Source organism: Brienomyrus brachyistius, chromosome 9, assembly GCF_023856365.1.
Source record: "Brienomyrus brachyistius isolate T26 chromosome 9, BBRACH_0.4, whole genome shotgun sequence".
NCBI lineage: Eukaryota > Metazoa > Chordata > Actinopteri > Osteoglossiformes > Mormyridae > Brienomyrus > Brienomyrus brachyistius.
Window position 1 is genome coordinate 3,482,996 of NC_064541.1, and position 22,114 is coordinate 3,505,109.

The window sequence follows — 22,114 nt, forward strand, 5'->3', positions numbered from 1 at the left end:
CAGCACTCAGCTGCTCTAACCACCCTCTGCAGGGCTTTCCGGTCCTGGACAGAGCAGTTCCCGAACCATGGTGTAATGCTCATATTCAATATTCTCTCTACAGTAGCTGAATAGAAGGCCTTTAGGACAGCAGGAGAAACCTTAAACCTCCTCAGCTGCCTCAGATGTAGACCATCTTCTTTACATGCAATCATCAGACACTCAGCTTGGGGACATGCGAACTCCACACACCCAGCATGGGGACATGCGAATTTCACAATCCAAGCATGGGGATCTGCGACCACTGCATACCCAGCATGGGAACCTGGGGACCTGTGTTCTCTGCACACCTAGCATGGGGACCTGCAATCTCTGCGCATCCAGCATGGGGACATGCGATCTCCACACACCCAAAATGGAAGCAGGATTCAGGTATGAAGAACATTGCTCCCCAGTGTAAATGTAAAAGACTTGTTGCTGTTAAAGAGGTACAGGGAAATATTTATTTTTATAAAGGGATGCTTTTCAGTAATTCCTATTTGTAACAGTGGGCCCTACACAACTGTCTGCTTTGTCTTTATTTACAGCTGGCCCTAGAGATCCTTCATAAGCTGTAAGTGCTGTCTTACAGGTCTGCTCCTAGTGAGCATATGTTGTCCTGTTATTTGAACCTTTTGCTGCTCTTCACAGTTCTTCTAAATTCATGTGTGAATGAGTCAGTGGGTTGGAGTAACGTTTGAGTGTGAGCTGCAAGCTGTTTGGCTAGAGGGCCATGAGGCTGCTAAATAAAGTACCTCCCCATCCCCATTGTGCTTCTTCTGTTGGCTGATGCCACTCATAAATATTAACAGGTACCATCAAGTCAATAGAGATATTTGCCGCACGCTTGGAAATAGCTTTCCAGTGGCATTAACTGGTGTTGCTTTTTAGCTTTGACAATTTCATTTGGACAAAGTACTGCTTATCGTCTGTAAGCAAATCTTTAAGCTTTAACATATGTTTATGATACATTTCTCATATCTATCACAAAGCTTAGGTCCTTCTTCAGGAAAATACAAATTTGTTTTGTACATTTTTGTATGTTTATACACTGATGCTGTAAAAGGAAACAGAAGCAATAAAGATTCAGGTGATCGCTGCTTTGTCATGTGGTTTCAGACTGCATGAAGGAAAAAAACAACTCGTAGAACGCAACAACTGGTTTAATTAAGACAGAGCAGTAGTTCAGCCAGCACAGAACCAGTAATTTTAGATTAAGAGGAACCTGATTTTCTTATATGTTCATATGTTCCTGATTCCAGGAACAGCTGACTCAAAACAAGGTGTTGCAGGTTTGATGGGCGTGCAATGCAGTCAGGCTCAGAAAGAACTCTGATGCGTGACGTTGAGTAATACTGCATAGTTACATCATACTCTTTAAAACCTGTAGGAATAAAGTAATGTGTATATATTGCATTTCTGACCCAATTTTCAACATTCTTTACCTTGTCTTTGTCATCGGCTGTGAACATACTAAGGAATATGGTGAGACTAAAGTCTAAATGACACTTGCCTGAATGACTTGCCAGATATGGGGGGAGCAAGACGTGTTGCGTATTTCTGCTACTGGCAACTAGTTGTCATAATATTCCTTCCATTTGTTGGATATGCGCTCCCACATGGAGTTTGTGGTGTCAGAAGCCAGCTCAATGTATTTGTCTGTCGTGGGCTTGACATGGTCTTGGTAATACATCGTGCTGAAGTCTAGCAGGGTTTGTCCAACATCCATTGCTCTCGTCATGGCTGTCCTGGGGCACAAAAACAATGCAACCAAAACAATCAAGGGTGGGAAGCAGCCAGTTAATCCACAGAACTCAATGACTCTTCATAATGGCTTTGAAAGATAAAAATGCACAATGAAGATCATTAGATATAATAACACCACATGGTCTGCTGGGAAGGACTGAAGGCAGTTGTCATGTGCTAAGCTGTGTAGAATGGTTCTTAAGCTGCCTAATGATTAATGCAATGCAAGCCAAGGTAAGGCGGCTTCCAGGGCGCCCTACCACTTTGCACCTCCTGCCGTATTTTTTACTTGTACAAATGGCAAATAAAGCATCATTCCATTTTCATTTTAAGCATCATCATCACCAGGAAAAGGGAATTGAAGATGGATAGATTATAGCATAGCTTATGAACAAAGCAAAATATAGCTTGTATCCTTCATTGTTCCCTCTCCCACCATGTTCCCTGAGCTGCGGGAGTGTGCAGGCTATGGTTTCTAAATGACTGTACCTGCAGTGCCAAGCTCACTTGAGGGGATAGTTCCCTCAAATTCTACCATGACTTTGAGCAGTATGAATGGGTACAGCCTCCATAACTATTACAAATGCTATTAGCACGCAAATACAAATAATTCATATTAATAATTTTTTCCCCATGCAGGGCTGCTGATTGTTTGAAGTCCCAATGCGACAATGAACTTTTGGAATTTGTCCCCTGTTGCGTAGGCGCTGACTTGTGATACTGATGGACAGGATGTCAGTGGCCTTCTTCCAAGGTTGGGAAGTCAGGGCTGGAACAGAGGCTGTGACACCTACCGGTATGTATTTGCCAGCAGCTGCAGTGTCTCTGACATGTCTGCCTCTGAGTTATCACCATTCTCTGTGTCTGACAGTGACAGCTGTGCTGCAGATGACAAGGGAAGAGAGAGAAGCACATATGTGACGAGAGACAGGTCCCTGAACAAGGTGGCAAGGTAAAAACCAAAACTGTAATAAGTGCAAAGATGCAGAAGCATGCTGAAAGCAGTCAGAGGACAAATCCATCCATTGTCATGGTCCTGGGGGGTCTGGAGCTTAACCTGGGGGCTACGGACACAACACACACACCATTACAGGACACAAACGCACCATTCAGTAACTCCATTTCACCTCGGCATGTTTATGGACTGAGGGAGGAAACCTAAGAACCTAGATTAAACCCCACAACGACATGAGGAGAACATTCAAACTCCCAGAGGTGTGAGGCAGCAGTGCTAACCACTGTGCCACCTGAGGACAAATCTCAGTGATAAAGATGCTTAAATGTTTAAGATATAAGGTCAAACAAAGTTAAAACACCATAGGGGGAAAAAAAGAATTTAAGACAGAACTATTAGTATTGAAGAATGTGCAAAAGCTTTTGCTAAATATTAAGGCAAAGGGAGGGGTGCAAATTAAAGTAGAGAGTGAACAGGGCCCCGGAAGATCCATTGCTCATGTCATCTCACCTCAGTGCCCATAAACACTGGTGCTCAACACTAATATTCAGCATAATAAGTGCATTCTTTATATAGCCCTTTTCTTTATATAGCCCTGTAGAAAAGGGTGAAATTTTTCTATAAAATTGGGTGAGACAAACAGCTGCAAAACCAAGCCATGCATGTAAGAACCTGCACCTTACCTGCCAGTAGCAGCAGCATGGTGAGCGTGATGAGACTCCGTAACATGCTAGGAACCGGGAACAATATGGAGGTTCTACTGCACAGTGTGGAACTGGTGTGTTAGCAGAGGACAACAGACACAGGAATTACAGGCAGACATCTGAGCTACTCAAATTGGGTAGATAACTACAAAAATGTAGTATTTGCTATATTACAGTATGGACACCAAAGTGTCAATGAATGGAGAAGTACACAAAAAGTCTGATATAAATTGCTGTAAAAACATCTTTCAACCTATGACATTTTCAGTTGGACTACAAAGTTCTATGGTTGATAGGATTTTTAAATTAATGCCAGAATTATTAGGTTTTACCTGTTTTTTGGCTTCTGAGAGAAGTTGTCTATGTGCTGTTCAGTGGGTAGACTGACTGTAAGTCGCCTCAACAAGGCATCAAGGCAAAGTAACAACGTGTGACGTAAGGGTACCTTAAAACACCGCAGCACCTCAGCTGCTAGTTTCACATATATGCGCACTACTAGTGACCATCAATCACAATATTTTATAAATTTTTAGCTACATTTTTGCAAGCACCTATATTACATTTTATGTAATTTAACACAAAATCTCTCTTTAAGTATTTTGAGAAAAAGAAAACCTGCATAGATATTGGGAAGTAACCTTTTTAATATACATTTGTTGGTATATTAATTGTGGAATCATTAAAAATATTTTCAGTGATCTATACCATTGTGTTCTGGGTGTCAGATAAATCTCTAATTTGCACTGTGTGTGAGAAAACTGCACTGTTTGCATTACAGTCTTAGGTTAAATAAATCCAATAATGCATTGAAATTCTCAGAAATGTGCGTGTTGAAAACCTTCGCCATACTCAAAAACATTTTACTGGTGAAACTTCTTCTAAGTCAGCATGAACTTATGCAATCTTAGTATTCATTAACAGAAAATAAATAGTGACTTTAACCTGCCTTTTGATGAAATTGAATATGGTGTGTTCTGCCTTCAGGTGAAATTCAGTTGTTGACTGGGCCTTTGCATAAAAACATTATTCATAATGGATGTATCTATGAAGGGTTAATGAGACAGGCCTGTGCCACAGGCCGCATGGGTGGACACTAGTGATTAATGAACAAAGAAGTATACTGACAGGGTGATGTCTGACTATGCTGGAAGAACCTGGCAAATGTTAACTTGCGTGCTTTGAACAGAGAGTTATTTTCCAAACAGAAATACTTCTGTGAGTTGTATACGGCAGTCTTAAAGAATGGAGTATTTCTGAAACTATAATTTAACACAGTATTCTACTCCACATTTGTGAAATTAGAGAATTCTTTTCTGTCTGGAGACCACTGCATGTTCGTATTTTATGTCGGATACAATGTATGTTTGTATTTGAAATACATGTTTTATACCGTTGTTTTATTAAGTGTGGGCATCAGTTTGACCATCCAGATCTTTTGCAGAGATAAGACCCTTACATAAATACAAAAATCTCCTCTTTAACATCAGGAGGATACGTCCATTTCTTTCCACTCAGGCTACCTAGATACTCGTCCAGTCCCTCGTCATCTCACGCCTTGACTACTGCAACTCGCTTCTAGCGGGTTTACCACTGAGCGCCATCCGTCCCCTCCAACTGATTCAGAATGCAGCTGCTCGTCTTGTTTTCAACCTTCCCAAGTTCTCCCACACCACTCCTTTGCTGCGCTCCCTCCACTGGCTTCCTGTAGTTGCATGCATCAGATTCAAAACACTGATGCTCGCATACAAAGCCAAAAATTCTCTGGCACCATCCTACCTAAAGGACCTCATCACACCCCGCTCTGCACCACGATCTCTCCGATCCTCCAGCACTGCTCGACTGGTCCCACCTCCCCTCAAGGCACAAGGAAGACACACATCTCGGCTCTTCTCTGTCCTGGCACCTAATTGGTGGAATGAACTCCCCCTAGATGTCCGAACATCTGAATCCTTGAATGTCTTCAAGCGACGACTCAAAACTTTTCTTTTTCAGAAATACCTGACGTAGAACTTCTGTATTCTTACTCGACTCTTTTTCTGGTGTGTGTTTTTTAAAAAATAAATAAATAAAAATTCTGCACTACTCAACGGAGTTCTCAGAGATAGTATTCATAGCTTGGGTCTTTATTGAGCTAGCATCGGAAATTCATTGCAGAGTCTCAAAGCACTTATGTAAGTCGCTCTGGCTAAGGGCGTCTGCCAAATCCTTTAAATGTAAATGTAAATATATACAGACGCTCCTCTACTCACAAACGAGATACGTTCCGAATGGCTGTTCGCAGCTTGAAATGTTCGTAAGTCATTATTCAACATCATCTTAAGGGTATACACAAGTACTATGAACTAGAATGCTGGGAGCCCACACGGTATACTGCTGCGCGGCAGGATTAGTGGGCAGAAGTCATACTAGCCGGAATTGGAGCGCAGAAAAAAAATCTGATGTTGTGGACAGGAAACTCAGCCCAAGGAACATAATTTGGACTTACAGTCCTCTTCGTTCGTATGTCTGAAAGTTCATAAGTTGAACGTTTGTATGTAGAGGAGCGTCTGTATGCCTTTTTCAAGAATTTCTCAAATTGCACAAAAGGCTATGATGACTGTCTTTGTTCTGTGAGATTCCCCTCTATTCATGCATATGTTCTTGCACATTGAATAATGAATAATCTCCACTAATAAATGTTTTTAGTCCTTATAGGTTTTAGTAAAAGCAGGATCATTTTCATGAAACAATGTTTCACAGGTCGATAGCTTTTTGTTTCAGTTTTTATTTTTTTGCATGTATTAACATTTCAGCATTGTTTTAGTCTGGCAGGTGATGAGTAATTTTAAACAACAAAAGGACTGAAACAGAATAAATTTGAGCAGGGCTTTCGGTCAGGGCACACCTAGCCAAGTCACCACAGCAGCAGGGGAAATGGGGCAGCATAGAAAACAGGGAGAACAGGTAGGGAACAGATGCATCGTCAAATAAACAGCCTATTTCTGCTGGAAGGTCTCGTCTATCTTCTGCTTCATCTTGTCCAACTGCTCAGAGAACCAGCTCCTGTGATGGCAGAAATGGTCACTGTAAGAATCAAACACAGCGTGGAGCCTGCCTTCATGTCGTTATCTGTGGTCAGGAGTTACAACATTCCTGTATGGAATACGTGTCGAAGGGTTCTTAGGGAAAATCTCTGTAGAAGGTTGTGTTAAAGCTTAGCTGCCACAGAACATCCCTTTACCTGGTCTTGGCAGCGAATTCACTCTGATGGATCTGGTCCAGGGTGGACTTAGTCTTTTCTGCAACATTATCAGCGAATTCTTTCATCTGGTTCTGAAAAGTAGTGAACTGCTCCTCCAGTGTGGGCTCCTCTGCTTCTGCATGTGGACAAGGGGGAATATAAGCTCAGCAAAAGCCTCACATTGCATCACCCCCCCCCCTTTCGGTAGCCAGTGACCAGGGGGATGCCAGGCAGAAATGACTGACGCTCAGCTTGACAGGGTGGCAGGTGGATATAGCTCACCTGAGTTGGCAATCACAGCCAAAACGAGCACAGCGATGGCGATTGGCAGCCTCATTTCTTCACAGTACGGATCTGCAAGGCAATAAGATGCAATACAGGCATAATTAATACACTGTATGCAGCTGGCATTTTTTAGGTTTCGAACTGTTTACTCATTCTCCATTGTTCACTTTTATGGTTATTTTGTCCTTTTTTCATTGTGGTTACTGTTCATACGAATGCCCCGCTTTCCCATGTGTCAGCATCTAATGACGTGAATAGCTGTTTCTAGGTGACTCGAATGATAAATTACACCGTAAACTTCCTGAGATTCCTTTGACACTTTATGCACGCACTATCATTGTGCCCATGCACTTTTGGAATGAGGTTCTCTTCTCTAAATATTTTAATTGTAATAGTTTTAAATTTCATCTCGCCGTAAACTTTTTGGTAAAAATATTTTATTTTATTGCTAATTATTTGCAACATGAGTCCTAATTCTTTGAAGTATTACTGTAGGTATGCCACAGATTTCACTGTACGGTTTATTCTGCGGGCATGCAGGGATTGCGTTTTAATGTGAAATATGTCAGATATGCGTATCTGCCGCGAGTGTAACGCGACACGTAGATGTCGCCCGAATACAGCCTATATATGAAAATTCCACTGAAAACAGTTATCGGATGCAATGAAAAGAAATCGCTTTGTAACTCGATCCTAAAATGTAATTGCAGTTACTAAACGCAAAATTAACTCTACATCATGATGCGCTGCATAAAATTAAAAAAAAAACAATAATTCAAAATAAAATTAAATAAATTCCAAAATATTAACAACCAATTCAATCTACGCAGAAGTAGACACTCACCTGTTTTCTCAGTTTTCAGAAGTAAAACTTGTCTTTGTCTAACTGCTGTTTGCTGGCGCCACTCTATATAGTCCTCACCAGCTCTCTGACGCAACTGATAACTACCGCCTCTGAACTCCAGTGACCTCTTCATTGCTCATCCTTACGGTCGCGGGCATCTCATGGTCCGCTATGCGAGAGCTCTAAGTATCGCTCTTTGTTTATATGTTTTATCTACATTTGATGAAATCTAAACTAGTGACTGATGTTATCATACCAATGTTTTTCCAAACCAATGTTTTAACTAAATAAGGTTTTGTGTATTTTTAATGATAAATATGAAAACTTTTTTTCCTAAATAAAAAACAAATCGACTGATGTGTATTTGTGGTGCGTGACCAGTCTGCGCTGGTATAAGGTTATATTGCAACTATTGCACAGGAAATAGAGTCATGCATTTGATCTCGTAATGAATGAAAAGTTTAAAGTGCAGCATTTATCAGAATTTCACACATCTTAATATACCTGCACGTATAGATCGATATATATATCAACATGAGCGATTTACAAACCACCGTATGGACGGTACCTGGAGGCAGTGGTGGTGTTTAATCATTGTTATCTCATTATGTTATCGCAAACTTTAATCAGTCTAATTTCTATGACAGATATGGCAAAACTATTAAGTGTATTAATTCATTTATATATTTCTTTGATTTTAGCAAAAATGAATCTAGAAGACCTTAAACAATATAAACATTCATTTAAGCTATTTTTCCATTGTTACCAGACATGGCTCAGTACCTTTTCGTATGCTATTTAGTAAATTATTTATTTGTTCCTCCAGAGTTTAAGTATCTAGTCATCAAGCAAAGAAAAGATATGAATATAGATTTCATGCAATGTCCAGTCAGCAATTTCCCTGTCACTGAAGCAGCTGAAGCCGGTTCCTAGTACCAACTGTGCAGGGTCCCCATGATCAACATGAATCAATCCAGAAACCATCCGGCTAACAGTGAAAGGATTGCTCTGTACTAACCAAGGATTGTAGGCTTTGTCTTTGTGGAGCTGTGAGATACTGGGCTTCTTTATCTGGGCAAAGTATTACAATGGTTTACCATATGAGACTATCCATCATTATGTAAGATTTCAATAAGCAACAGGTTTATTGGGTTGCATATATACTGTAGATAAATCTTCCTCCTTCTGTTTGCCTTGGAGACATCTGTTACTGATTGAGTCATTCAAATCAGAGGGGTATCAGCCAAAAAAAAAAACATGAAATTGGTCAAACTGAAGACCTTTGCCCTAGAATGTCTATGTTCTGGCAAAAATAAGGGGAAGCCAGTCTGTTTGTAGAGCCGAGTAAGCGTTTATGTGGGAGTGAGCTGAGGAAGCGATGAGCCAGAGGAACCTCCTAAACATGGAATGGAGAGGAGATGTATATTCCTTCAGTCATTCCTAGTTGCAAGCAAAGAACCAATGGCTGTCGTTTGGTGTCTTTTTGTGATGTGACTGTGCCTATTGTCTTGCTTGGGATGGTGGCAATTCCGCTTCTTCTAGCGTTAGTCTGCCGTTGTGGCATCTCTTTCATTGATTGTGTGGGACTGTCTGCCTGTGAATGAGCCAGAAGGCAGTTTTATAATAGCTGAAGCCGTGAGGCGATGAGTAATAACAACCTTAAAAATGGGCTGCAAACAAGTTTCTGCCTTAAGCATATTTGTCAGAGTAGATGTTCCTCCAGGCTGCTTGGATGCTCCGGTTTACTGTTGGGTAATTTCAACACCTGCTTGCTGTAGCTTGGTCAGACAACAGAGAGCCACACCGAGAAGACTTGCTGACTGAGTGATTGTGGTTTTCTTTTCTTTTTTTCTTTTTAAATCTCGTAAACACCCACAGCTCACAGGATGTCTATTGTGCTGCTCAGAAAGGGGTAACTAACGGGCAAGGGTAGATTTACGTAGATCTTTAGAATTCTGTATCCACAGAGAATTTGCTAGATTACCAAGAATTCTAGATTCTTGATTGGGTTATGTTGGATACTAGCAGTTGTAATACATGATTTGGTATAGTCCTGCAGAACCCTTGGTACACTTGTCTATAAAGGCACAGTTTGTCTCCCATGAACACTTGCAGGATATAAGAAAACACTCATTGTTGTCTTTACATAAGGGAATAAATGCTGAGGAAAACACTGAATGAGAGAACAGCAGACTCTTTGAGCAAGGAAAGGATTTTAAAAATATGGCTCAGATTGTGGATATAAAATGGGAAGTATCGGAAGTGAATGAGGACTAAAGTGCTTAGATGGGTCTGTCTTGTGACTTTGAATGAGGTGTCTGTTTAAACTGGTGCTGCTTAAGTAGACAATAGGTACTGTATGCTGTTGCGAAACAGGTCTGTCAGCTGTTTTTGTAGAACTGCTGTTCTGAAAATTGTCCTTTGGAAAATGAGTCTTGCGTGTAACAGGGCATTAACCGAGTGTCAGGGACGATCGTGCCATTTTCTGCGTACAGTCCTATCCGTGCTATTGGTTCGTGATGAGAAGCATCTCAGGATACACTTGTTTATTCGTTCGTATGGATGGGATGAAGATAAGACTCAGACATCTGAAAAGTAAAAACAAAGCAAAGGGAAGCACGGCATGTTCTTACGCCCCGCAGGGGAGGGCTGGAAGGAATTTGAGAGCAGGGCCCAACATGTCAGGGCCAGTGGGACATGACAAAATGAGAAAAAACAAGGGACAGAAATGTAAAAGCCAAGGTAAACACTTACTGTGATCCTAGATATGTATTCACGGCAAATGGCGAATAGGCAGGCTGGGTGGGAGGAGTTATGAGACACCCCCTGAAAATCACTGGCCAGCAACAATCAGCTGATGTCAGTTGTTTTTTTTTTTTTTTTAACCCTTTTTGGTTTGACCACATTTTAGCTATTGCCATGAAGAAATGTGATTTAGAAATCGACTTCATCAGTCTGCTTATGGCCATGGATAGCAATCTGTTGAATATATATGTAGCCAAGTGACCAATAACCAAATAATGCCAAATGAAGCTGGTATACGTCAGAAGAAATCGACAGAATTTATATCTTTTTGGTACATCGATATCGTAAGAGTGTTTTGGCGTGTCATCAGTGCAGGGTCCCCGAGGTGAATTTATTCATTTGTTCTGATCCCACCCACTATCCATGATTGGCTGACATGAATGTGATGATGCAGGGTTGGTCAGCAGGAATAACAATGCAGTTACTGAGATGTGATGCGCACCACCACGCTACACTTAAAATAACGTAGATAAATATGTGTATTTGTATATTTCTGCTAATGTTGTAACTGTATAATGGAATGCATGTGTTTCGTCAGTGTGTAACCGTGCATGTCGAGTTGTTAGATTCTCTGTCAATGTTGCAGCTAGTATTAAACCAATGCTGGCTGTTATTAAAATAAGTTCCATAAAAGAGCTGTTGTCTCCTTTAGCAAGATGACTCATGCACTTCCCATAATACGATTATTTGCGCCCTCTAGGGTTGCGGTATGACATAGAATGAACAAGATGGCCTTGATGTTGTAAGCATGTGACAGATTGATCTTGCTGATGTATTCAATTTTTTTTTAATTATTGTTTAAATTATATGGTTACCTACAACTCACATTTTACCAGGCAAGTTGGTAAGTAATGGAAGGTGTGTTGGTTTTAGTTAGATTAATTTCAACCCTCAGAGGTGTAAAATTTTAAAAAAATTACTTTAATTGTTATTGAAATTATTTTTGCATAGCATTTAAGATTTGAATTACCAAGAGAATTCTGTGTGGCCTGGGTCTTATCTTAACTGTGTCTGTACCTATAGCATCAGTGCGATATAAGGCATATGAACCTGATTTTAATTTTGATTTGGATATTTATTCAAAAAATCTGTGAAAAACCGATGCCAAACTATTGACATACCATAATGAATGCAATTAAGAAGAGGTGTTAGTGAATCATATAAGAATATAATCCCTGTTTATCACTGGTCTGCAAAAGATGGAGAAATGGCAGGGATGTAAAGGCAGTGCATTATGTGCAGGTGACAATGATATAGTTTGAGGAGGCTGAGAGGCTCCCTGAGTTGTGCTGTAGCTACTACCAGCTCCGAGAGTAAATAGCTGAGGGCCTGTCTGAGTAGCATTGTAGCTACTACCAGCTCCGAGAGTAAATAGCTGAGGGCCTGTCTGAGTAGCATTGTACCTACTACCAGCTCTGTGAGTAAGCAGCTGAGAGGCTCCCTGAGTAGCGCTGTAGCTACAACCAGCTCTGTGAGTAAGTAGCTGAGGGGTTCCCTGAGTAGTACTGTAGCTACCAGCAGTTCTGTGAGTAACCAGCTGAGGGGCAGCTTTATGGTCTGTGTGCACCGTTGTGGAGTAGCATCCTGTTCAAGCAATCTCTGTTTTGTGTTTTCTCGAATTGGTTTTAGGTTCACCATGGATCTGTACTGGATAAGTCATGGATGGATATAATCTCTGATCAACACTTTGGTGAAGACCAGGAAGCAGGAATGCTGAAAAATAACATATAATGTAACATTAGGCATTTCGCAATAAATAAATGTTGTTCAGACATGTCTGTAAAGTAAAAAACCAGTTATGTGACTGTTGTACTTTGTCATTCCCTCCATTTCGAACTGCAAGACTTAACGTAACTGCTAAACAAGTGTCAGCTATCATTCACCAGATGCACTAAAAAATCTTCGTTATGGTGCCAACAGAACCTTGGGTGTCTTAGGTTTTGCTTTGCGTCTCAGCCGCCCACAATAAAAACACAGAAACCAAGCATATTTAATACTCTTTATTGGTTCAGCAGAAACCTTTCGCACTATGGCTAACACACTGAAAAGGTGTCGTTGAGGGCGCAATGCTGCTTGGACAAAGACGGTGTGGATCGCCAAGGCAACTTTATAATGGACCGCAGCAGCATACTCATGTCACCTCTTAGTACAATCACACACGATCAAACATAGTAAAGCATTACAAAAACTAAGCAGTTCCATATTTCATACGCTAGGTCCTTACACACATACAAGAATGTAACTTCTATTGCTTTAAGGACATCAAATATATAAATTGACTACAACTCGAGGAAGCATTTCATTGGAAATTGTTGAAAAGGACAAATTTGTGTGCAATGCAATAGGCCAAGAGAGGTTAGTTTGGAGCAAAATGGTATATAAACGATGAAGCTGCTTCTCTGTAATGCTAAAGCAAATTGGGGGGTCTGCCCTAACCCCCCATCAAGCAGGAAGTAAAAGAACAACTCAACTGCACCAGTAATTCGGCAGTTTGCTAACAATTAGCTTCTTGAGGAGCAATGACATGATACTGCAAAATGCCTTGTAAGATGAGTGGGACACTTGTAAACCCATTCCCCCTATACAGCCCCCACCAAATGCCACATCTATGATATTAAGAACTAGCCTGGATCTTGTCCATGACCGTCTGAAACTGCTCACGGATCTTGGATACGTAGGGATCGAACCACTGGTTCATCTCCTCCAGCTTTCCTTCCAGGGTGGTCCGCAGGTCCTCAGCGGTCTGCTCTAGCTGCTCGCGAATACCTTCAGCCTGGGACTCAAATTTTTGCCCCAGGTCCTGAACCTGGGACTGCAGTAGCTGGTTCAGGTTTCCGAGTCGCTCCCCGGTGCGCTGCCGAGCCTTGTTTAAGTAGGGCTCAAGGTGGTCCTTCACTGACTCCATGTTCTGGGAAGAACGGGACTGCATCTCTCCAAGGTAGGTAGCTACAGTACTGTGGGGTGGAAGTGCGAGTTAGGCTTGCAGTCAGTAAGACAACATCAGCTTCTGCTATCTGATTTCTGCCTGTGAGCCTAACAGGTATAGTCTAGGAACTGGCTAATATCCTTTGAGGTAATTGATGAATCTTAAAAAGGTAGATTTAAAACAATCTCTACATGAACCACACACTAATTCTCTCTTACTCCCTTTCTGAGTATTCTTGTCCTCTAGGACGCCAGTGCCATTCCCCTTACTTGCGGATCTCCTCAGTGTCCTTGCCCAGACGTTTCTTGAGCTTCCTGGTGTAGATGTTTATCCTGTTCTTAACATCGTCTACATTCTGGTCCATCATGGTCTTCAGCTCCTGCACATACTGAGCAGTTCGGTCCTTAGCATCAGTCATGTCAGCTTTCAGCTTGTTGACAAGCAGCTGGAAATCCTGGCCCAGTTGGTTTGCTGTGTCTTGGGTGTAGGGGCCCAGTTTGGTTTGGATGTCATCCTTATAGTTGTTCAGCTCTGCCATGGTGTCCATTATCAGAGTGCTGGGCAGAAGGCAGATGACAAACAGGACAGCGTAAAAAAGTGTTGCAGGAACAGAAAGTTGGGAATTGCATCAGGAAAGCATGGAAATGAAGACCTGAATAGACGAGTGGGTTTGGAGCAAGGGACTATATAGAATAAATTATATATACATATATATAATCCTAAATGCATATGGAATGGAAAAAAAACATCAGAAAATTTATGCACTAGAGCAAATGCTCAGGAAGCCCTGTTACCAAGAGGCCTGGTAGGAGGGATGTGACAGCAGCTCTACTCACTCCAGTTCTCTGCTGATCTGATGACCTTTGATATCTGTGACCACTCCATCGGCCTTGTCGTTAAGGTCTGACACATAGCGCCAGAACTGGTCCACAGTCTCCTCCCATTTGGTCTTGGACTGGTCCTGAGGCACTGCACGTGCCTGGCAACCTTCAGGGAGCAGTACAGTGAACAGTCACAAAATGAATGCTAAATAGTTATTGCCAAATTTTCCAAAAAATACATATCTACTTTCTGATTAGCTAACCAGTTGCAGTGCAAACTGATGCTCACAGATGCTTCTTATGGGTTTGGTTTGGTGTAGTTCAGTGGAAACCGTATATTTCATTAAAGTGATGAGCAAATTGGGAAGATACTCATGATCGGTACACCAAATGTGTCTGCACTTTTTTTAAAACTATTAGGTTTGCACTGGACAGTTGTCCTTCATTCCTGTTGCACTGTGTCCTGTAAACTGTAGTCATCTCTGCACTTACTGTTTGCACCAAACAACAACCAATTCCGCTATATTCACATACTGGAAATAAAGTGTTCTGAGTTCTGAATATCATTGATTTATTTATGACTGTAGCCATGTGGGTGAAGAAAACCTGCCTGAAATCACTGCCAAAACGAGAATCACTGCAATGAACTTCATCTTGATGTATGGGCAACACACCTGTGAGAAAAAGGACATAGAGGTCATTCAGTTTGCCTGTACCTTGTATCAACAGGCCAGATCAATAGACTGCAGATTCTCCGGAATGACGGCACATCCACATAACAATGGGGAAAAGATCAGTGTATTTTTGAATGGGCAGGAGAAAAGCAAGCTGTAAATGGTAAAGGTGGGAGATATCTGGCGCTTCTGGGATCTCCTGTAATCACTCTGCCATTGAAGGTCATGATTTTGTGTGTCTTTAACAGAGCAGGTTAATGGCCGCTATTATTTCGATAAATACAATTTAAATTGATATGCAAAAGCGGAATAGAACAGTTAGTACCCAAGCCGCAGGTGTAGTAGGATAATTATCGTATCTCAAAAGCATCTACATGTCCTCTGCAACAGTCTTTGCTATTACTGAAATCATTCAAATCTTATTTTACTCATCCGCTCCGGCAAAATTCATATTTACATGAGTAGTCTAAGCGCAGTACTCTGTTCGATTAGCTTGAAAGTAAGGTTACATGATAAAAGTTTCCATGATAAAAAAAGTTAAGCATGGCAAAAAAACACATGCTCTATTAAATGGCAATATATAATATGTAAGTGCCATAGCATCATAAAACGTAATTAAAGTAACGCTGTCACATAAGAACATTACGGAATAACTCTTTGCCGGTTTTGCAGCAAAAATATTTATGCGCCGTTTCATGGTCACTCACCTAAGTTGCGTCCTTCTTGCTCCGTGCCTAGCAGCCGGGACCGCTTTTATACCTCAACGGGGCGTCCCGAGAGGTGCGTGCGCGTGACACTTATATCACTAATGCGTGTGAAGTGTCGAGCGATGAAGTGGCGTCCGAAGTTCTCCAGTCTTTGCTGTTCTTATGCAAAGCGTACAGCGCCTTGTCACGTCTGTCATTTAGTAATTTAGTATCATGCATGTCTGTCCTTGTTGCATGAGGTTTATTTTGCTTTTCACTAGCTCTGAACGGTGCGTGTTATTTTGCTACGTAATTTTTTACAATTTACATCCCATCTTGCTTAATAAATATATAAATAAATTTTGTTTTTCTTTGTTCTCTAAAGAAATGTACGTGTGTTTGAATGAAGAATTATTATATTTATCTATGAACAAAACTGGGTGTCAACTGAGTTTAACATGTGTTTTAAAAAATTGCTTAATTAATGTTGCATTTTCTACCATTGTTTAGGTTTTATCCTTCGGACTTTCAATTGATAATGGTGGTTAACTGCAACGCAAGTTTATAACCTATAATCTTGCGATACGGCGTTACACCAACCTTTGAGCGGACCAGCTGAATGACTTGGCTAGATTATCCAAGTTTATAATTTAACGTGAAATTCCCATTTAATTTTAGTTCATCTAAGATACATGAATACCCAGATCGCTTTCATGGTATGGGTGTGTGGGGTGGGGGGTGAAGCCTTTAGTATGGGGTGTTAATGAATAAATTCTTTTGTTTTGTATCAAATGTCAGACTTCTTGAGGATTTGGTTGGGTGTAGTTCAGAGGAAACCGTTAATTTCATTAAAGTGATGTGCAAATTGAGATCGGTAAACCAAGTGTGTTTGCGGATCTGTCTTCGTGAGTGATTCAGAGGGAAGGATGTCTTGTGGTCCCTTTGTTTTCTGCTGAGTATGGATTTTGTTCTAACTTGAAAAACCGCGTAGTCAATACGACCTTTATTACGGTGTTTGGAAAAAAAAGAAGAAAAAAAAAGAAGTCATTCGCGGTTGTCCGAGACAAATCAGATGACCACATTGGTGATAATTGTCAATGTCAGCTCCCATCAAGTGACATAAAGTTAATCATCTGCACTTAGCGAGTAGGCTTACATATTTGGAAGTTCTTATTTATCAATGGCATCCAAGTAGCAAGAGACCACATTTTGAAAACCCTCTGCAAATAAATTTTGATGGTTTTAATAATAATAAATCTGCTCATGAGGAGCACTGTTATCCCTGATATTTTAAAGACATCCTTAAATGTTTAAGGCAAAATATATAATTATTATATATTAGTATTTATAATGGGGAACATGGCAATTACATTAAGTCCAGCCTATTACACACCATCAGATTTATAGGGAGGCTTATTTAGTAAAGGGCCAGTCCCAGGCAGCAGGAGGGACTGTAGTTTCTCCTGGAGGTTCTTTATCCACACTGAAAAGGCCATGTTATCCCCCACCACCACCCAGCAGAGTGTGAAATGCTTCTCACGCCTGGAGGGGGTAGGATGGTGATGTGGGTTTCCCCCCAAAATATTGCACCCTACACCTAAAAAGGTAATATGTGTGCCTTTGTTTGTCATTGGGGCCGCACCCTTGTAATTGCACCTTTTAAGGTACAGAAATGGACTCGGAGGATCATCCCAAAGGTACAAACAGCATTATGGCGCCATCAATGCTACAGAAATGTTCCTCAGAGTCAATTTCTGTACCCTTAAAGGTACAATTACCTACAGTTAAGGGTGAAATTGGTAGACCCTTAAGGGTACAGCCCCAGTGACAAGCAAAGGTACAAATTGCTACCGTTTTTTTTCAGAGAGTGTAGACATGCCACCTATGTCACCTATTCCTCCTGTTTGATATGTTCATTTTTTTCCCGAAATTTCCCAATGCTCAGTTCACATCCGCCTGATGTTTCTTTATATCAACCATTTCTCCAGTACAGTTGCAGAGAACCTGGAGCCTTTAGATGTGATATGTAATATGTGTGTGGTCATCATGTTAGCCACCACAAAACAGCTAACCAAACTATCAAGATGATTTACAAATTATTCCATTAAATCACAGTGATACGGCATTGTTCTGTTTTTGGTTCCCACAGTACACGATTTTGTTGTCATTTTGTTGGTCTTCTATTGTCATTTTGTTGTTTTTGTGTTACATAATGCTGCGTGATTTTTTTTTATTTGTTGATGTACTGTGTCTTGACATCAGAGGAAGTTACATATTCATGCGAGTGCTTTCTCTTGCCAGTGAACTTTAAGTACTGTAATGTAGAGCCTTGCTATGTTGAAACTGGGGTCTTTGACATGAATCAGTACCAGTTGTTAAAGATGAAAGATCAGTCAGTGACAAGGAGAAAGTGAAATGATTGCTTCATGGAGCTGTAATGAACTTTGCCCAGGTTTGCATCAACACCACCTGTATCTGAACCTGCACTCAGTGAATACGTTACTTTGTGGCAGTTGCTAACAAAAGCTTAGTGATTTGTCCTGGGATAAATGAAAGACCTAAAGACCTGTAGCAGGACTTAGTCTTATCATTTCTTTTATACACACTCAGAAAAAAGGGTAAAATTTTGTACCTTTGCTTGTCACAGGGGCTGTACCCTTGTAATGGTAGCTTTTGAGGTACAGAAATGGACGCTGAGGAACATCCAAAAGGTACAAACAGCGTTAATGTACCATCAATGGTTCAGAAATGTTCCACAGAGTCTATTTCTGTACCTAAAAAAGGTAGCTAAGGGTACAGTTGGCAGACCCTTGTGGGTACAGCCCAAGTGACAAACAAAGGTACAAGTTTATACCCTTTTTTTTGAGAGTGTAGGATTATATATAGCTATGCTCAGAAGTAAGCGTGTTGCCTCAAGTGGAATTTCCTTACTGTTGCAACACATCACACTTTGTGCTAGTTTCTGGAAGTGCAGTGAACTGAAATAACCCTAAAGCCCAGAGGACCCAGCAACAGGGACGATCTTCTGTCTTTCATTTCCCTTTGGAGCTGGCCAGCAGTCTCTGTTCGTGCAGAGTGATGTCTACGTCAGTTTTTTCGAGCAAAGGGTATGTTCTTATGTCTTGACATCAGTGGAAAGTTTGTTCCTCTTCATTGAAAGATAGGCATTGTGCCATAAACTTGTCAGGTGACATATTGGAAATGTCTTGCACAAACATAACTTTATAGAGTGTGCGGGAGTTCACTAATGCATAGCTCTCTGAGGCTACAGCCTAGGGGTCACCCCACCTTGGGGAAAAATGAAACAGGCCGCCACATTTTTTGGAATCAGTGGACACTGCCTTTGTCTTGCTGATTGAAGTAGGTCTACTGGGAAGATACTGAGAGACCCCTATTACTAAACTTTGTCTTTGTAGGTTTTAGTCTGTCCATTTTACAGTTTTTCTCACTTACTTTGGCACATTTTATGAAACATAGTCAACATTTTCAATGCCCTGAGAGTATTTCTCAAAACATTTTATGTATATAGCATAACGCTATGGTTTGGTTGCAAAAACCTGTAACTTATCCAAACCAATTAACTCATGTCTCAAAAGCTAATAATTCCACCAATAAATTAGTCAGTTCCACCAACATGAAATGTAAAATCAGCATCATTTCAACCCTGAGACTCATAATGCTTAGATATATTCTCAGTATTTCAGTGTATGAAATACAGTGTATGAGCTCCTGAGCTCCACAATTCTGAATGATAGTCGATTCCCACTTTCTCATTGTCACTGATAATTTTTCATTAGCAAACTGATACTTATTCATGTCAAAGACACCAGTTTCTACACTGGAAGGCTGTACAAGTTCACTGACAAGTGAAAATATGTAACTTCAGATCCTAAGACACAGTACATAGCGCATACCACTGTATAATACAAAAAAAACAACAAAATAGCAATAGAAGAACAACAAAATGACAAAATTGTGTACAATTGGAACCAAAAACACAACAATGCCATATCAGTGCAATGTAGGCAGTGTTCTTTTAATCATCTCGGACGTTTGGCGAACTGTTTTGCATGTGGTGACTAACACAATGATCACACACATATATAATTTTCTGTATAAAATTATCTGTTGCAATGGGAAATTACACAATCTATTTTGACAAACAAGACTAAAGCAACTGAAAATTGTTCAAAATTATGACAGTTGTACAAAACCTTTTGTATATATGTACTAAAACATTTGGAAATATATTTGAAGCAACGAGAAATTATGTTCTGCTGTGCAGAAGTAACATTATGGTGTGGGGATCACGCTCGTTGTTTTATAAATTGCTAGTTCTCATTTGAGAAATGTAAGTCATGTTTTGTCATCATGATTCAAGGCTGGCGAAATCAAAAGAAAAGTGAAATAAAGTTGAAGGGTTACAGTGATTTGTTTAGTGATTTATACTTTGAAAATGGGATTTGGCTGATTCTATTATTTCATCCATGGGTAAATTACAGCTCGAGATAACGATATCCTGATTAGCTGTATTGTTGATTGACGAGCAATGATATAAAAAAACAGCAGCAAAAAGCCTTTGCAAAAGACTGTGGTAATCATTAATGGCAATGTTAGTCATTCTCACCAGACCGACTGGTTTTTTGTTCCCACAAAAGCTGCCTTCTTTCTCAACAAACAAGGAGAAAATATTATTCTGGGGCTTGTATAGACCAGCAGCTCTCGACTGGGGTAGTTTCAGGGGCCACAGTATTTTTTTTCTTTTTTTCTATCTATCTATCTATCTATCTATCTATCTATCTATCTATCTATCTATCTATCTATCTATCTATCTATCTCACAATGGGGGGGGGGGGGTACTACGGGCAGTAAAAAAAAATCTTGGCATCATTTGCGACCACTAACGGCTGATCTTACAAGACATTTTCAAAATAGTTTTTAACCACACAATCCATGGCCGATGAAAATGGTTGTGGGTTGTGACCCACCAGTTGAGAACCACTAGTACAGACCCTACCATGTCCTGCCATGATGGCTCCATGGGCTGAGCCTCTGTAACTCTGATCAGAAGGTTGCTGATTCTAAGCCCTGATCTTGGTAGAATCGTGTCATATCTGTGAGCAACTGTAGTTTTTCTGAATGGTTTTGGACAAATTCTCAAATGAAAATGGTTCTCATGAGCGAGTATGTAAACCTGCACATCCATATATCAGTTACCCACAACAAAATGTTGTTTCTCATTTTTTTTTATTCATTTACAAATGATTTAGTTTTTGTTCTTATAAGATTCGATATATTTTCTGTGGATTATGCCAAAAATCAGTAGTATTAGTCATGATGCTAAAATTAAATATAAGCTTCTCATTTTACTTCTACTCATACTGCATAATATTTAAACGTGTGCATTGTGTAAGTCGTCACATGCAAAGTTAATACAGTTTTGGATGATGCCTATGATGACATCCTCGCAGATTCCTGTAGAGGGTGGATGAGGCTCAACAAATTCTTTTCCCTCACTGTATTCAAAGAGAGAATATCAGATGTGATATGGATGAAGAAGGTGGCCAGACCAGCGACAGGACATCCATGATGTAGAACTGACCCTCTATTTCCAGCATAACTATGTAAAATACTGTAAATGGTAAATGGACTGTATTTACATAGCGCTTTTCTACTCCTACGAGTACTCAAAGCGCTTTACATTTCATGCCTCACATTCACCCATCCACACACTCATTCACACACCAGTGGCGGAGGCTGCCATGCAAGGTGCCAACCTGCTCACAGGGAGCAATTTGGGGTTCAGTGTCTTGCTCAAGGACACTTTGATGGGGTCAGGAGGAACCAGGTGTACCTTTGTACTGTAACGGATTTCTGTTTGGTTCTATGTGTATCATTGTCATTTCTATTGTCCTGAATAAAAGTTATCTACCTCACTAATGTTACAATATTCCTGTCTTGCAGAAAATATCAATGTGGTAGAACCTTGTAATGGTTTCTAGAACATAAGTACAGTTTGGTGTATAAGCAAATGAAGCTGGCTATCGTGGAATGAGAGTAAAGTAAACTGAGCAGCAATTGATCAATTTTAATTCTTAAAATCCATCCATACTGTATTTTCATGTTGACTACATTACTTAACATTTTGAGTAGTGTGTCTCTAGGCGACGTTTCATAGATTTCACATTTTGGTGGCATTGACTAAATGGCTGACAAGAAAACTGCATTTTAAAGCATGAGGGAAAGGTTCTGAATGAATTACTTCATGCTATTAGTTATCCAAATTATTCTGCTGCAGTGTACAAACTGTTCTGAGACATGCACAAGCAGATAAGAGAACCTTAAGACTGTTTAGAGAAATTGTCCAAAACAACCGAGAAAAACTGCAGAAAAAGACCCTTAGTCCCCAGCTCCAGTACTGCATACTGGC

The 22,114-nt window shown here is 40.4% G+C and overlaps 3 protein-coding genes and 1 long non-coding RNA gene across 6 annotated transcripts in view; 1 reads left to right on the forward strand and 3 right to left on the reverse strand.

The window, feature by feature from the left end:
• Positions 1–1,163: 1,163 nt before the first annotated feature.
• Positions 1,164–3,849, reverse strand: apoc4 (apolipoprotein C-IV). The gene is made up of 4 exons (XM_049024390.1): positions 3,756–3,849; positions 3,403–3,449; positions 2,559–2,646; positions 1,164–1,766 (listed from the first exon to the last, which is right to left on the reverse strand). Exons 2-4 carry the CDS (start codon positions 3,446–3,448, stop codon positions 1,592–1,594), a joined length of 309 nt encoding a protein of 102 aa, XP_048880347.1. The 5' UTR covers position 3,449; positions 3,756–3,849; the 3' UTR covers positions 1,164–1,591.
• A 2,318-nt stretch (positions 3,850–6,167) lies between these two features.
• LOC125748354 (apolipoprotein C-I-like) lies at positions 6,168–7,930 on the reverse strand. The gene is made up of 4 exons (XM_049024386.1): positions 7,773–7,930; positions 6,926–6,997; positions 6,644–6,779; positions 6,168–6,465 (listed from the first exon to the last, which is right to left on the reverse strand). The coding sequence occupies exons 1-4, from the start codon at positions 7,903–7,905 to the stop codon at positions 6,399–6,401; spliced, it is 408 nt and encodes a 135-aa protein (XP_048880343.1). The 5' UTR covers positions 7,906–7,930; the 3' UTR covers positions 6,168–6,398.
• Positions 7,931–8,058: 128 nt separating this feature from the next.
• On the forward strand, positions 8,059–12,936 carry LOC125748369 (uncharacterized). The gene is made up of 2 exons (XR_007399527.1): positions 8,059–10,902; positions 12,207–12,936. It is a non-coding gene; the product is annotated as an uncharacterized LOC125748369 (long non-coding RNA).
• The window catches only part of apoeb (apolipoprotein Eb), a 42,018-nt gene continuing 32,466 nt past the window's right edge, over positions 12,563–22,114 (reverse strand). For 2 of the 3 annotated variants that reach the window (XM_049024365.1, XM_049024366.1), the window contains exons 2-5: positions 14,935–15,000; positions 14,340–14,490; positions 13,773–14,060; positions 12,563–13,531 (exon numbers count right to left, since the gene is read on the reverse strand). In XM_049024365.1, the coding sequence (XP_048880322.1) occupies positions 13,192–13,531; positions 13,773–14,060; positions 14,340–14,490; positions 14,935–14,977 (822 nt within the window). In that variant the 5' untranslated portion in view covers positions 14,978–15,000 and the 3' untranslated portion in view covers positions 12,563–13,191. Of the gene's footprint in view, positions 13,532–13,772; positions 14,061–14,339; positions 14,491–14,934; positions 15,001–15,705; positions 15,820–22,114 lie in introns of those variants that run through there. The other variant, XM_049024364.1, reaches the window with a different exon arrangement.

Excerpts from the sequence above, each read along its gene's own strand:
- LOC125748354 (XM_049024386.1), bottom strand. The coding sequence starts at position 7,905 with ATGAAGAGGTCACTGGAGTTCAGAGGCGGTAGTTATCAGTTGCGTCAG. Across the intron at positions 6,998-7,772 it reads TCTGAAAACTGAGAAAACAG|ATCCGTACTGTGAAGAAATG; the intron begins GTGAGTGTCTAC and ends ATTGCCTTGCAG. Across the intron at positions 6,466-6,643 it reads GAATTCGCTGCCAAGACCAG|GAGCTGGTTCTCTGAGCAGT; the intron begins GTAAAGGGATGT and ends CTGCCATCACAG.
- apoc4 (XM_049024390.1), bottom strand. The coding sequence starts at position 3,448 with ATGTTACGGAGTCTCATCACGCTCACCATGCTGCTGCTACTGGCAG. Across the intron at positions 2,647-3,402 it reads CATGCTGCTGCTACTGGCAG|CACAGCTGTCACTGTCAGAC; the intron begins GTAAGGTGCAGG and ends TGTCATCTGCAG. Across the intron at positions 1,767-2,558 it reads CTGCTGGCAAATACATACCG|GACAGCCATGACGAGAGCAA; the intron begins GTAGGTGTCACA and ends TTTGTGCCCCAG.